This window comes from Zootoca vivipara, chromosome 1 (genome assembly GCF_965207765.1).
Source record: "Zootoca vivipara chromosome 1, rZooViv2.hap1.1, whole genome shotgun sequence".
NCBI classification, from domain to species: Eukaryota; Metazoa; Chordata; class Lepidosauria; order Squamata; family Lacertidae; genus Zootoca; species Zootoca vivipara.
Window position 1 is genome coordinate 125810579 of NC_142582.1, and position 14919 is coordinate 125825497.

The 14919-nt window shown below is 44.8% G+C and overlaps 1 protein-coding gene across 1 annotated transcript; it reads left to right on the forward strand.

The window, feature by feature from the left end:
• Positions 1 to 10647, forward strand: GPHB5 (glycoprotein hormone subunit beta 5). The gene is made up of 3 exons (XM_060277276.2): positions 1 to 277; positions 4388 to 4592; positions 8280 to 10647. The coding sequence occupies exons 2-3, from the start codon at positions 4389 to 4391 to the stop codon at positions 8466 to 8468; spliced, it is 393 nt and encodes a 130-aa protein (XP_060133259.1). The 5' UTR covers positions 1 to 277; position 4388; the 3' UTR covers positions 8469 to 10647.
• The last annotated feature ends 4272 nt before the right edge of the window (positions 10648 to 14919 follow it).

Here is a 14919-nt window from a genome sequence, read left to right on the forward strand (position 1 = left end):
ACAATATCCCTGAACTTAGCGCTGGGAACGAGAGGCTCCTTTTTCTAACCCATCGCCTTTGATTCCGCTGCTTCTTCATGTAAGGATCTGCCTCCATTGTGGTTTGATTGACACAGCCTTTTCTATAAATTTGAGCAATTAAGCAGCCTAGTAGCAGCTGGCAAGGAGCTCTGGCAAGAGCCGACACTGACAGAGGAGGAGGCCGTCTCCCGTCCTTTGGCAAGCGACTGCCTTGCAGAACCGCAGCTGGAGAAAAGAGGGGCATTCCTCGAGCTAGGTAAGAGAGTCTGCTGTCTTTCGGCTAGGTGCAGGTTACTGTTTGCAGCTAGTCGAGAGGCAACCAGGAGGTAACAGCGAACAAAGGCAATCGGCGGACACAGAAACGTTCATTGAAATGGGTCTATTTCTTTTAAAGAGATGTGAGAAAAATGGCCCGGCTATCGTATTTGGAAAAAGGGTACCAGGAAAAGAAAAATTGAAACAGGAATGGGGGACCTGGATCCCTTGAGATGATGCTGAACTATAACTCCCATCAACCCTTGCCAGGATGGCCAATAATCAAGGATGAAGGGAATTGTAGTCCAATAATATATGCAGGGCCACAGGTTCCCCATCACAGGTAGATACATAGATGGATAGGTAGATATTTATATCAGCGATGGAGAATCTGTGGTCCTCCAGATATTGTTGGACTACAGCTTCCATCATCTCTGTTCATTAGCCATCCTTGCAGGAGATGATGGGATTTGTAGTCCAACAAAACTTCTAGAAGGTCACATGCTATCTATCTATCTATCTATCTATCTATCTATCTATCTATCTATCTATCATCTTTCTATCTTTCTATCTTTCTATCTTTCTATCTTTCTATCTTTCTATCATCTATCTATCTATCTATCTATCATCTATCTATCTATCTATCTATCTATCTATCTATCATCTATCTATCTATCTATCTATCTATCTATCTTTCTATCTTTCTATCTTTCTATCTTTCTATCTTTCTATCTTTCTATCTTTCTATCATCTATCTATCTATCTATCTATCTATCTATCTTTCTATCTTTCTATCTTTCTATCTTTCTATCTTTCTATCTTTCTATCTTTCTATCTTTCTATCTATCATCTATCTATCTATCATCTATCTATCTATCTATCTATCTATCATTCTATCTTTCTATCTATCTATCTATCAGCTATCTATCTATCTATCTATCTATCTATCTATCTATCTATCTATCTATCATCTATCTATCTATCTATCATCTATCTATCTATCTATCTATCTATCTTTCTTTCTTTCTTTCTTTCTTTCTTTCTTTCTTTCTATCTATCTATCTTTCTATCTTTCTATCTTTCTATCTATCTATTATCTATCTATCTATCTATCTATCTATCTATCTATCTATCTATCTATCTACTATTATCTTCCAGCTTCGCTAGTACACCAAACAGGAGCAAATCTAACCCATAACCCACAGGCAGATTTCCCTTTCCCAAAGCACCAATATCCTTCTTGTTGTTGTTTAGTCGTTTAGTCATGTCCGACTCTTCCTGACCCCATGGACCATAGCACGCCAGGCACTCCTGTCTTGCACTGCCTCCTGCAGTTTGGTCAAACTCATGTTCGTAGCTTCGAGAACACTGTCCAACCATCTCATCCTCTGTCGCCCCCTTCTCCTAGTGCTCTCCATCTTTCCCAACATCAGGGTCTTTTTCCAGGGAGTCTTCTCTTCTCATGAGGTGGCCAAAGTATTGGAGCCTCAGCTTCAGGATCTGTCCTTCCAGTGAGCACTCAGGGCTGATTTCCTTAAGAATGGATAGGTTTGACCTTCTTGCAGTCCATGGGACTCTCAAGAGTCTCCTCCAGCACCATAATTCAAAAGCATCAATTCTTCGGCGATCAGCCTTCTTTATGGTCCAGCTCTCACTTCCATACATCACTACTGGGAAAACCATAGCTTTAACTATATGGACCTTTGTTGGCAAAGTAATGTCTCTGCTTTTTAAGATGCTGTCTAGGTTTGTCATTGCTTTTCTCCCAAGAAGCAGGCATCTTTTAATTTCGTGACTGCTGTCACCATCTGCAGTGATCATGATAGCTGCCAAGTTATCCCTTTTTTTAAGGTTAATTCCCTTATGCTGAATAGGCTTCCTCACGAGAAATGGGAAAACCTGGCAGCTATGGTGATCATGGAACCCAAGAAAGTAAAATCTCTCCTTTCCTAGGACTTCCATATTGTCTGGATTCATATAAAAAAATGAATATGGAAAGTGAGCATCTTTGATAATAAAACTATAACTAGGGCTGCCATACGTCCAGAATTTACTCCTTCAAAGGGGAATTTCTGAGAGGTGGTTCTTTGTCCTGGATCTTAGGGATCCTTGGGGTTTGTCTAAAAATAAAGAAAAGCTCAACAACTGTTTTTATTTTTTGAAATATGGCAACCCTGAAGGCTACTGCTGGCTAATAGTTTGGACTTGGCATGGGGAGACCTGAGCTGAAGGCCTTCCCCAGGGCCACTCATTACCCATAAACCCACCCACCCACTGTCCCTCCCTCCTTCCATTTCTGGGTTGTTACAAGGAAAAAATGAGCAGTATTAACAACTTACTAATGGCGGCTAATAAGCCTGTATTTTACTGTCCTGGAAGAGAAATCTCCTGCTCCAACACTAGGTTTTGTATTTTGTCAAGACTTCTGTATTAGGCAAGTCCTCCCCTTGCCCCAGTATGGAAAACTAAATCTTGTGTTTCCCTACAGGCATTTCTATGCTCTGTCCTAAAATACTGAAACAGGCTTTCTCTCTTCCTTGAGAATCTTGGGAGTTGTAGTTCTTTGACAAAAGGGTTATGGATCTCTGATACAGAATTCTCATATCACCAGACTACAGGATTCATTTGGGGGTTGCAGAAGCACTGAGGATAAAATTGGTGTAAAACTAGTATGAGTTTCTTCTAAGGATACAGCCTAACAGAACAGATACATGCCATCTCAAAAGCAAGTCCCACTGAGTTCAGGTAGAAACTGGCTAGAGGGTTTCAGCCTCAGACATGCAGCCAGAGAGATGTTGAATTTCCCCACACTGGAAACATTTTTTGAAATGCAAAACTAAAAGGGCTATATAAAAGGGAGGGGGCACCAAATATTTAATAATTCTTGTTTGGGGATTGAAACAATCGTTTTCAGCAGAACAAAGGCTTTTCAGGTTATGAAAAGTCTCAACTTTTGCATCTTGTTTTATTTATTTTACATAGTTGATGTCCTGACCCTTCGACATCATTTTAGGGTGGTGCCTCACCTGTCTGCTTCCACCTTCCACCTATTTGCCAATTAATTTTTATTCATTTCCCATTTTTATTTTGCCAATTAATTTTTACTCATTTTCCAAATTCCACCTTCCACCTTCTTGAACGAGGCACATGAATGATCCCATGTTGTAGAGATGGATGGGATGATATAACGTGATGTTATTCTCAGATATCAGTGAATAAAAGCACAGTCAATTATAGCTAGATTTGGCCGCACGATTCATGTATTGTTTATTTAAAAGGTAAAGGTAAAGGGACCCCTGACTATTAGGTCCAATCGTGACCGACTCTGGGGTTGTGTGCTCATCTCGCATTACTGGCCGAGGGAGCCGGCGTAGAGTTTCCAAGTCATGTGGCCAGCATGACAAAGCCGCTTCTGGCAAACCAGAGCAGCACATGGAAACACCATTTACCTTCCCATTGTAGCGGTACCTATTTATCTACTTGGATTTTGACGTGCTTTCGAACTGCTAGGTTGGCAGGAGCTGGGACCAAGCAACGGGAGCTCACCCCATCACAGGGATTCGAACCGCCGACCTTCTGATCGGCAAGCCCTAGGCTCAGTGGTTTAACCACAGCGCCACCTGGGTTCTCCTCCAGCCTTCCAATAATCCCCAGGGCAGTTTGATATTGTCATCTATTGATACCACTGAGGACAAATGAGGGTGATGGAAGACCATATAAATGTGTAAGTGATCTTTCTTGCCGGCTGCCAAAAAAATCACCCAGATGAGGAGCTGTTTTTCAGCACTGCCAAAACTGTTCACAAAAAAACAAGCCATCAGAAAGAGGTCATTGTCATGAGACAATGGTCCAAGAGATCAGCAATAAGGTGTGGTTGAAGTAACTTGGTCTAAGGACCTTAAGGTGGGATCTTGATTATGCAGAAGAAGGATGGGGTGGGTCTTCCAGATGTTGTTGGCCTACAATACCCATCGTCCTCAATTGTTGGGCATACTGGCTGTGGATTATGGGAATTGGAGTCCAAAGACATTGGGAAGGCCCATTTCTGATGCAGAACATACCCCAGGCGAGCGTCTTTAACAACTCCCCGTCTTTGCTGTTCCCCTCACAGAATGAAGCTCCCATCCGTGGTCCAAGGCTCACTGCTTCTCTTCATCCTGGCCAGCTGGGCCGGTGCCCCCAAGCCCCCCAGCATCAACCTGCAAACGTTCACTGGTTGTGCTGTGCGTGAATTCACTTTCCTGGCCAAGAAGCCTGGCTGCAAGGCGATGCGAATTACGACAGACTCCTGCTGGGGCCGTTGTCAGACTTGGGAGGTGAGTGGCAGGGCCTCCCAAGGGGTTCAAATAAGGGCTCTTTCCCAGCCCTATCTAGAGATGCTGGGGATTGAAGCTGGCACCTTATGTGTGCAGATGCTGTACCACTGAACCACAGACCTTCCTCTTGTATTAGAGTTAGGGGATGAAAGTGGAGGCACCATAAACGCCATAAGGAGCCTTATTGTTTCCCACTTAAAAGCTCCTTGAAATAACAATGACCTTCCATGATACGCTCTCTCTTTTTAGGGTTCTTTATCTTTAATCTGGACTTGGCCTGGACATTCCTTCAAACGGGGGACTATCCTCTGTAATATAGGACACATGGACACAATACTTGTAATTTGGTCTGGGCAAATCGGCCCCCATTTCAGTATTCCTCTGTTTCTTATTTTTCCAATCGTCTCCATATTTCCACATCATTATTGGTTGTTTTGCTTTTGCTTTTGTTCTGTTCTGTATTTTGTGTTTCCATTTTGTATTTTTATGTTGCAAACCGCCCTGCGATCTTCGGATGAAGGGCAGTATACAAATTTAATAAAACAAACAAACAAGTATTTTAAAGGTACTCATTAAAATCTACGAGCATTTTAGTGCCAATTTCTTTTCACATACACATTTTGATATGCATTTTTGCCTAACGTACACATTTTTTGGAGTTAATTTCCATGAATATGTGCAATTTTTCATGCACACTTTTCATCCACAGTGTGTGCAAATTTGCACATATTATTTTGCTGGAGAACTGAACTGCAAAACTTGGAGGGGCGAGGATTTTGACAGTGGGCTGTGATTTGGTTCACATATTATTCTGGAAAGTGCAGATTTGTTTGGTTTACCATTAAATGTGAACTGAACAGAATTTGTCCGCCATCCTTACTTAGTAACTTTCCAGAGGTCTTTAATGGCTTGTTCTGACACACAAATAGCTGACATCACCGAATATTGCATATTTGCAGTTGGGCTGCATCTCTAATGAGAGCCACTTGTTTTAAAGTTTCCTCCTCTTTCTTCTTAAGAACGCCTTAGTGGTTGCATGGCAAAATATATTCTCAAGCAATTACTTAATGCTCTCATTATATAATTTCGAAAGCTCCTTACAGCTTGAGCACTTAAGGGGGAGCTGTCCTTTATTGCTCCACCGACAGAAAATTCCTCGGGGATTAAAATAGAGCCCCTGACTCAACGGGGATACCTTTTATTCCATATCCCAGTAATATGTTTGCTTCTAATTTTGGTTGCCTCAGAGTTGTGGCAATTGTGCTGTTAGGTGTTAGGTGTGAGTGGGTGTGACAAAACAGGGCAAGCAAGTCCATGCACATTAAGCAGAACAAGATTGTGACTAATTTTAGACTCCTTTTCATTCCACACACCGGGAGCTCTGAGCCCGATTCCCCACTTGTGTGTGTTTGTGTATAAAATCTTGTGATGGAGAAATAAATGCTTTCATTCTCACTTTTCCCGCTGAGGAAATTCAAAGGACTGGCTATGATCTGGAAAGCTCACACGTCCCAAGTCCCCGAAAGATCACCTTCTCTACAGATCTTTCTGGGTGTTACATGTTCCACCGCCCTCAGAAGCTGAGGGTGGCTGTAGCCCAGGAGAGGACATCTTCTGTGGCAGCCACTAAGTTGTGAAACATATCTGGCACCTTCACTATGCTGGTTTTGGTGAATGCTGAGGATAAACTTATTTCATAGATTCCTCCCAGTAGCACCTTAGAGACCAACTAAGTTTGTCATTGGTATGAGCTTTCGTGTGCATGCACACTTCTTCAGATACACTGAAACAGAAGTCACCAGAGGGTGGGGAGGGGTATTACTCAGAAGGGTGGTGGGAATGGGTGATTGGCTGATAGGAGTGGTAAACCTGTTGACGACTGTTAACTACTGTTAACGACTGCAATCGGTCTTGCAGGAAAAAGCAAGGGGTGAGATGGCTAAAGAAAGCTTTAACATGTATAATGAGACAAGAATCCAATGTCTTTATTCAGACCAGGTCTCTCCATGGTTTTAAGCTTGGTAATGGCAACTTCTCTTTCCAGTCTGTTTCTGAATTTTTTCTGTAATAAGACAGCTACTTTGAGATCTTGCATAGAATGTCCTGGGAGATTGAAGTGTTCTCCTACTGGTTTCTCTGTCTTGTGATTCCTAGTGTCAGATTTATGTCCATTTATCCTTTGGCGTAGGGTTTGGCCTGTTTGTCCAATATAGAGACAAACCAATGACAAACTTAGTTGGTCTCTAAGGTGCTACTGGAAGGAATTTTTTCATTTTTTGTTTCGACTACGTCAGACCAACATGGCTACCTACCTGTAATTATTTCATAGACTTATAGAATTGTAGAGATGGAAGGGACCCCAAGAGCCATCTAGTCCAACCCCCTGCAATGCAGGAATCTCAGCTAAAAGCATCCATGACAGATGGCCATCCACTCTCTGCTTTGAAACCTCCAAGGAAGGAGAGTCCACAACCTTCTGAGGGAGACCTTTCCACTGTCCAACAGCTCTGACTGTCAGAAAGTTCTTCCTGATGTTTTGTCGGAATCTCCTTTCCTGTAACTTGAAGCCGCTGGTTCAAGTCATACCCTCCAGAGCAGCAGAAAACAATATTGCTCCATCTTCCATGACAGCCCTTCAGAAATTATGACTATTATGTAATTTTTTTCTACCCTGCTTCTTTCCCTGACAGTGATTCAAGGCGGCATACAGATAATATTTGTTGTTGTTTAGTTGTTTAGTCGTGTCCGACTCTTCATGACCCCATGGACCAGAGCACACCAGGCACTCCTGCCTTCCAGATAATATAGGAACAATTTAAAAAATTCAGAGCAAAACCAATTTAGAACAATTAAACGTTTATAGAATCAAAACTCAGGAGTCTGTTTCACTGCTGCATGGCTCTTATCATCAGAAAGTTCTTCCTGATGCTCTGAGGTCCAGCACCGAGGGCCTTCTGGCGGTTCCCTCACTGTGAGAAGCGAGGTTACAGGGAACCAGGCAGAGGGCCTTCTCGGTAGTGGCACCCGCCCTGTGGAATGCCCTCCCAGCAGATGTCAAGGAAAAGAACAACTACCTGACTTTTAGAAGACATGTGAAAGCAATCCTGTTTAGGGAAGTTTTTAATGTTTGATGTTTTATTGTGTTTTTAATATTCTGTTGGGAGCTGCCCAGAGTGGCTGAGGAAACCCAGCCAGATGGGCGGGGTTTAAATAAAAATTATTATTATTATTATTATTATTATTATTATTATTGGCCACATTCCCTCAGGTGCAGCCTGTCAGGGGTTGCTTATTGAAATTGGCATTGGGAACAGAAGCTGTGGTGAATGGCAGCCCTGAAGACAGCTTTCTCTGTGACAGCCCCTAAACCAGGTATCCCCAAACTGCGGCCCTCCAGATGTTTTGGCCTACCACTCCCATGATCCCTAGCTAACAGGACCAGTGGTCAGGGATGACGGGAATTGTAGTCCAAAACATCTGGAGGGCCGAAGTTCGGGGATGCCTGCCCTGAACTGTAGAACTCTTGGAATCTCCTTTTGTGTAACTAGAAGCCATTAGTTTGGGTCCTACCCTCTGGAGCAGGAGAAAACAAGCTTGCTCCAACGACAGTTGCGCATGTCCATACAGCCACATTTAGGCTAACATCTCCTCTCTCTCTCCCTCTCTCTCTGCTTCCCTTGTGGCCAGAAACCTGTGCTGAAACCCCCTTACATCGAAGCTCACCACCGCGTCTGCACTTACAACGAGACCAAGCTGGAGACGGTGAAGTTGCCAAACTGTGCGGCCAACGTCAGCCCATTCTACACGTACCTCAAGGCCATTCGGTGTGACTGCGGCATGTGCCTCACCGAGACCACGGAATGCGAGACCGCCTGAGCCCTTGGCACAACGGCTGAAGTGCAACCTTCTGTGGGCTCAATCCTGCTGCTGGCGAAAACCGGCAGTAGGGCAATGGTGGCGCTGAGAATCAGGGTGGGATGTAGTCGCTTGGCTCTGGAATTTCTCTTCCTTTCCCCCATTGGCCCTTATTTAGAGATTTCATATAGCCACGTAGTTGAGGCTTTAGAAACCGTCAGCAGCACATACTGGAAGACTGGAAGCTGCCTTACGGGTGAAACTCGGGAAATTAGAATATCGTTGAAAAGTGCATTTATTTCAGTAATGCAACTTATTATTTTTTCTTTTTCTTTTAATTTTTACAAATGCTTTCTTTTGGAAATTCCACAGTAATAAAACAAATAGTTACAATAATACAAAAATAAACATCGCTATTAAAGGTAAAGGTAAAGGGACCCCTGACCATTAGGTCCAGTCGTGACCGACTCTGGGGTTGCGCGCTCATCTCGCATTATTGGCCGAGGGAGCCGGCGTATAGCTTCCAGGTCATGTGGCCAGCATGACAAAGCCGCTTCTGGCAAACCAGAGCAGCACATGGAAACGCCGTTAACCTTCCCGCTGTAGCGGTTCCTATTTATCTACTTGCATTTTGATGTGCTTTCGAACTGTTAGGTTGGCAGGAGCTGGGACCAAGCAACGGGAGCTCACCTCGTCACAGGGATTCGAACTGCCGACCTTCTGATCAGCAAGCCCTAGGCTCAGTGGTTTAACCACAGCGCCACCTGGGTCCCCTATTATATTTCATTAATTCCATTCCATTTATAATTGACCCACCTAATGACAAATAACTACAATTACAACAAATAAAGGCTTGACATATCTTGCTTTGCATGTCATGCACCTATCTCATATATTGGTTTCACCTTTTCAGTTGCGTTACTGAAATAAATGCACTTTTCGACGACATTCTAATTTTCTGAGTTTCACCTGTATACTGAATCAGACCACTATCCATTGAGCACGGTATTGTCTACTTATTGCAGTTTTTCCTCAAACTTGGGTCTCTGGCTCTTGGTGGACTAAAACTCCCATCCTCCCTAGCTAGCAGGACCAGCAGTCAGGGATGATGGGAGCTGTAGTCTTACAACAGCCGAAGAGAAAAAAAGTGGTTTGACTGGGTTTCAGGCAGAAGGTATTTTCCAGCCTGGGAAGTCCCAGAAATTGAACCCGGAACCTTCTGCACACAATGCAGGTGCTCTGCCCCTAAGCCATAGCCCTTCCCCAATAAAGGCAGCTCCATGGGATAGGAACTAAGGCAATGACTCTCCAAACCTTCTCATATATGCTATTGACTAAAGTGAACCAAAATCCAATTCTCCGTCAGCAACAGCGTGTATTGTTGCACATTCAGCTTTGCCCAAGTAGAACGGGTTTTCCTTTGGGTTCGGAGTTTTCCTAAACCCAGAACTGCCTTACTGTTCCTTTAAAAACAAAAACACCTGCATTATTTATTAAACACTGCTGTTTTTCCTGTTTAAATTGTGGGGTGGAATCTGCTCTGCAACTGGGAGGGGAATTATAGGTCCCTGACTGCAGTTTAGTTACAAACCATACCCTTTTTGATTTCTTTCTCTTTCTCAGTGCCTGTTTCAATGACTGCACCTGGTCTCATATGATCTGCAAATCAATCTGCGTTCTTAATAATGATGACAATAATAATAATAATAATAATAATAATAATAATAATAATAATAATAAAACGGAATCACAGTAAGATAGCCGCTGTGCGCAGTGACTCCTTGTCCCTCTTTGCAGTGGAATTTTAGCGTGGTGCTAAACTGGTTAAATTGCACCTGGAAGATCCAACAGAAAAACAAGAAAGCAAACTGTCAGGGTTTGTTGTGACTACTCTTGAGTAACGACCGTCCACATGCTTGTCTTTCAGATGTTTTTATTGGTGCACATTATTTACAGTGTAACTGATTGCTCATTTCATGTCTACCCGCTCGAGTCAGATTCCTGCACTAAACTCTTCCGCGTTCTCGACCAGCATAAAAGCCTCAGAACTGAGAAGCGCCTCCCTTTCCTTCTCTTCCTCAGTTTTGGCGTCGGAGGTACGGGTCTTCTGTCTGCCCTATTCCTGTCCACTCTTTCCGCCTCTCTCTCTTCCTGCCTACGGAGCAGGGGCTCTCCCGTGCTGCCAGAGCCCTGGCACTCCTTCTCCGTTTCCTGACTCACCTCTTCAGACCCCTCGCTCTCATGACTGCTTGGAGATGGGCTGCTTCTGATGGGGGGGGGTTTCTCTGTAATCCCTCCCCCTTACACAAACAAATCATGATAGGCCGTTTCCCTTAAACTATGTCCACCTGTCTATCAGCTGGTGCCCCTGTGTGCCATCAGTGGGTGTTTGAGGCAGGGGTTCAATCATTCTGGGTGCTGCTTCACCAGTGCATTTCCTGTGAGGGGCATGCCACTCTCGTGAGTCATCTTCGACAGGTGGGTGCGGCTGCCAACCTAGCAGTTGCCTGATGCATACCTGCCAAGTTGCTGTCGGAGAAATAAGGGACTGGGCCGGAAGTAGCAGACCAGAAGTAGCGCTGCCGCCATTTTGGAACTGGGCGGAGCATGCTCAGAAGTGACTTTTGATGCTGCTTTGCCCTGTTCCAAAATGGCCGTCGCGCCAGAAGGCGCACTGCAGCCATTTTGGAACTGGGCAGAGCAGCATCAAAAGTCACTTCTGAGCATGCTCCGCCCAGTTCCAAAATGGCCGCCGCGCCAGAATAACCGGGAAAAAAAACAAAAAACCTGTTTTTTCAGCTAGGAACAGCTGGAAAAACGGGGATTTCCCGGGGAATACGGGAGACTTGGCAGCTATGGCCTGATGTCATCATGAAGCCAGCTGGTTGAAGGGCGTTGGTCCCACCCACCCTGCAAAACCTGACCATAAGGTAGGGGAGATAAAGATCTGGCCCACTGGACCAAAAGGGTTCTCCACCCCTCTTGTACACAAATGGCATGCTCCATCTAACCTCCTCCTAAACGGGAGGTTGGATGGCCACCTGTCACAGATGCTTTAGCTGAGATTCCTGCAATGCAGGGGGTTGGACTAGATAGATGACCCCCGGGTTCCCTTCCAACGCTACAATTCTATGATTCCCTCCCAGAACACCAGAATAATCCATGATCCATGATCCTCCCTCCTTCTCCTGCCCCCAAACCATTTCTTTGTGAAGCTTTTGGCATTGCTCCTTACTTCCCGTGCTCTGCTGCAGCTTTAGTGCTTAATAATAATAAATAATAATAATTTATTGTTTATACCCTGCCCATCTGGCTGGGTCTCCCCAGCCACTCTGGGCGGCTTCCAACAGAAGAATGAAATAAAATAATCGATTAAACATTAGGCAAGCGAAAGCTAGTGTGACTAAAACAATTGCATCTAATTTCCCTGTTTACTCCTATCTCCATTTCCTTCCTCCTGCGGTTGCTGACATGTCAAATTTCAGATTGTAAGAGGCTCGGGGCAGACACCTGCCTCCTTCTACATTGTGAAACACTGTGCATGCTGAGGGTGCTATAGGAATAAAATTCTTATCATCAATCAATCAATCAATCAATCAATCAAGGATACTTTCCAGGGTAGGTCACTGGGTCAGCCTGTTGTGGCAAAAATAAGAGTACCTTAAGGTCTTACAAATGTATTCCAGCGTAATATTTTTTGTGGGCTCCAATCTGCTTTATTGGATGTGTGAAGAGTTCTTCACACCAGGGTTGCCAATTTTTTTTGGGGTTCAATAGAATCATGGACTGATTGGACCCAGAGGAATGGTGGGAGGAACCAGCTATGGAACCTCCAAGGGAAGAAGGCTCAGAGCCCAGGGAATGGTGGTGGGACAATGATGAATGCTCAGAGGGAGAAGACCGGGAAGAGGAGGTGTCAGAAGCTGAAGGGGCAACAGGGCTTAGTGAGCAGGGAGAGTCTGTGGCAGAGAGCAGTCCAGAATCAGAGGCAGAAGCTGAAGCAGGGGAGGAGGGAGGCCAAGAGGCAGAGATGAGTCAGGCTGGGGAAGGGTCACAGGTTTCTCCCCCTCCTGCTGCTACAAGCTCTACCTCCAGCCTCTCAGAACCAGGAGAGGCATGAAAAAGGTGGAGGAGAGATCAGCTGCACACAGGCGTCGTCTCCGATTGCTTGGGGAGAAGAAGAAGAAGAAGAAGAAGAAGAAGAGTAGTAGTTTGGGTTTGATATCCCGCCTTATCACTACCCTAACGAGTCTCAATGTGGCTAACATTCTCCTTTCCCTTCCTCCCCCACAACAAACACTCTGTGAGGTGAGTGGGGCTGAGAGACTTCAGAGAAGTGTGACTAGCCCAAGGTCACCCAGCAGCTGCATGTGGAGGAGCGGAGAAGCGAACCCGGTTCACCAGATTACGAGTCCACTGCTCTTAACCACTACACCACACTGGCTCTCAACCCTGGAGAGGTGGGGACTTTCAATCTCAGCTGTGCTCCTTAGGCCAGACACTCAGTGAAGCCTGTGGAGATTGTGTTTTTGCTAATAAAGAGTTAACTCCAACTTTGAAATGTGTGATTTACTGATGGCACTCTCTGTTACAATTAGGCATTCGGAGCAACTGCAAAAATTGTAATGGGCAACACCTTTGTAACCAACCATGCACTGCAACTTCTAGAACAGGCATCCCCAAACTGTGGCCCTCCAGATGTTTTGGCCTACAACTCCCATGATCCCTAGCTAACAGGACCAGTGGTTGGGGAAGATGGGAATTGTAGTCCAAAACATCTGGAGGGCCGAAGTTTGGGGATGCCTGTTCTAGGATATTGGCTACAACAGAATGCTTCCTCAAGTCTAATTTCAGCCAGGGGGAGCCCTCTGGGCACAAAATAAGATCTCTTTGGGCAGCCATTCATCCACGGGTGCCATGTTGGCAAGCCCTAGACATGGCAAGGGAGGACTGCAAACACTGAGGTCAGAAGGAAACAAAACACAGTAATGCAGACAATGATGGTTGTTAACAGTTGGGGTAACACAGAAATTGTGTCACGAGGTATCAGATAGGATAGGAAAGTTGGAGCATAGCCTTATCTAGATCGAATGCCCTGTCTTTCCTATAGATGAGTTGCCTTCTCTCTGAGCTGTTGCTCAAATGCTCAGAATGAAGACAATCGGAATCCCTTTTCCAATCCGCTGCTTTAAAATACTGCTCCTGATGCACCTACTTTTAAGAGGCCCATAATGCACATTCTTTCCTTCTGCTTGCCAGGAGAACATTATATAACTAATTAGGACTCTCATCCTCGATAACCTTTTAAGTGGGAAGGTTTTTTATTTCCCTCCGTTAGTTAGATTTGTTAGCGAGTTGCTGAAAATCGACACTTGGGCTATTAATAGCGGCTTTACTGAGGAGGCCGTGTCTCCTGAGTTGTCCTCATACTGGAAGCTGCCCAGAATATAATACTTAGGCAGAACTTTTAAAAACAAGCAGAACCGTGTTTGCCACTAGTGACTGAGGCTTTTCACATTGGTGTGTTTCAGACCTGTGCATTTAACAATGGGGGGGGGGGGCAAGGAATTGGATTCCTTTGAATGTGAACTTTAAAAATTGCCAGAGCACTCTTTCATAGAATCATAGAGTTGGAAATCTATCACGGCCTGCTAGCCATGACAGCTACCTGTATGTTATGCATCCATGGGTCCTTTACCTTTTACCTTTTTTCCTCGACAGTCAGAGGCAGTATGTATCTGAATGCCAGTTGCTGGAAACCTCAGGAGGAAATTCTGGGCTGCATCAATAGGAGTATAGCATCTAGATCAAGGGCAGTAATAGTACCACTGTATTCCACTCTGGTCAGACCTCACCTGGAGTACTGTGTCCAGGTCTGGACACCACAGTTCAAGAAGGATACTGACAAGCTGGACCCTGTCCAGAGAAGGCCTACCAAAAGGATCAAAGGCCTGGAAACGATGCCTTATGAGGAACGGCTTAGGGAGCTGGGTATGTTTAGCCTGGAGAAGAGAAGGTTAAGGGGTGATATGATAGCCATGTTCAAATATATAAAAGGATGCCATATAGAGGAGGGAGAAAGGTTGTTTTCTGCTGCTCCAGAGAAGCGGACACGGAGCAATGGATTCAAACTACAAGAAAGAAGATTCCACCTAAACATTAGGAAGAACTTCCTAACAGTAAGAGCTGTTCGACAGTGGAACTTGCTGCCAAGGAGTGTGGTGGAGTCTCCTTCTTTGGAGGTCTTTAAGCGGAGGCTTGACGACCATCTGTCAGGAATGCTTTGATGGTGTTTCCTTCTTGGCAGGGGGTTGGACTGGATGGCCCTTGTGGCCTCTTCCAACTCTATGATTCTATGATTCTACTTCAGATATTTGGCTCCCAAGCCAGATTAAGAAATTGAAACGAGGTTTGAAGTGCGCCTGGAAATGGCAAGCCTGAAGCCGTCTTACTTCCTGGTCAAACAGCTCTT

What these genes read in the sequence shown, in the direction of transcription:
- GPHB5 (XM_060277276.2), top strand. Translation starts at nt 4,389, where the DNA reads ATGAAGCTCCCATCCGTGGTCCAAGGCTCACTGCTTCTCTTCATCCTG. An exon ending in GCCGTTGTCAGACTTGGGAG is followed by an intron (nt 4,593 to 8,279) that starts GTGAGTGGCAGG and finishes CCTTGTGGCCAG; the next exon opens with AAACCTGTGCTGAAACCCCC.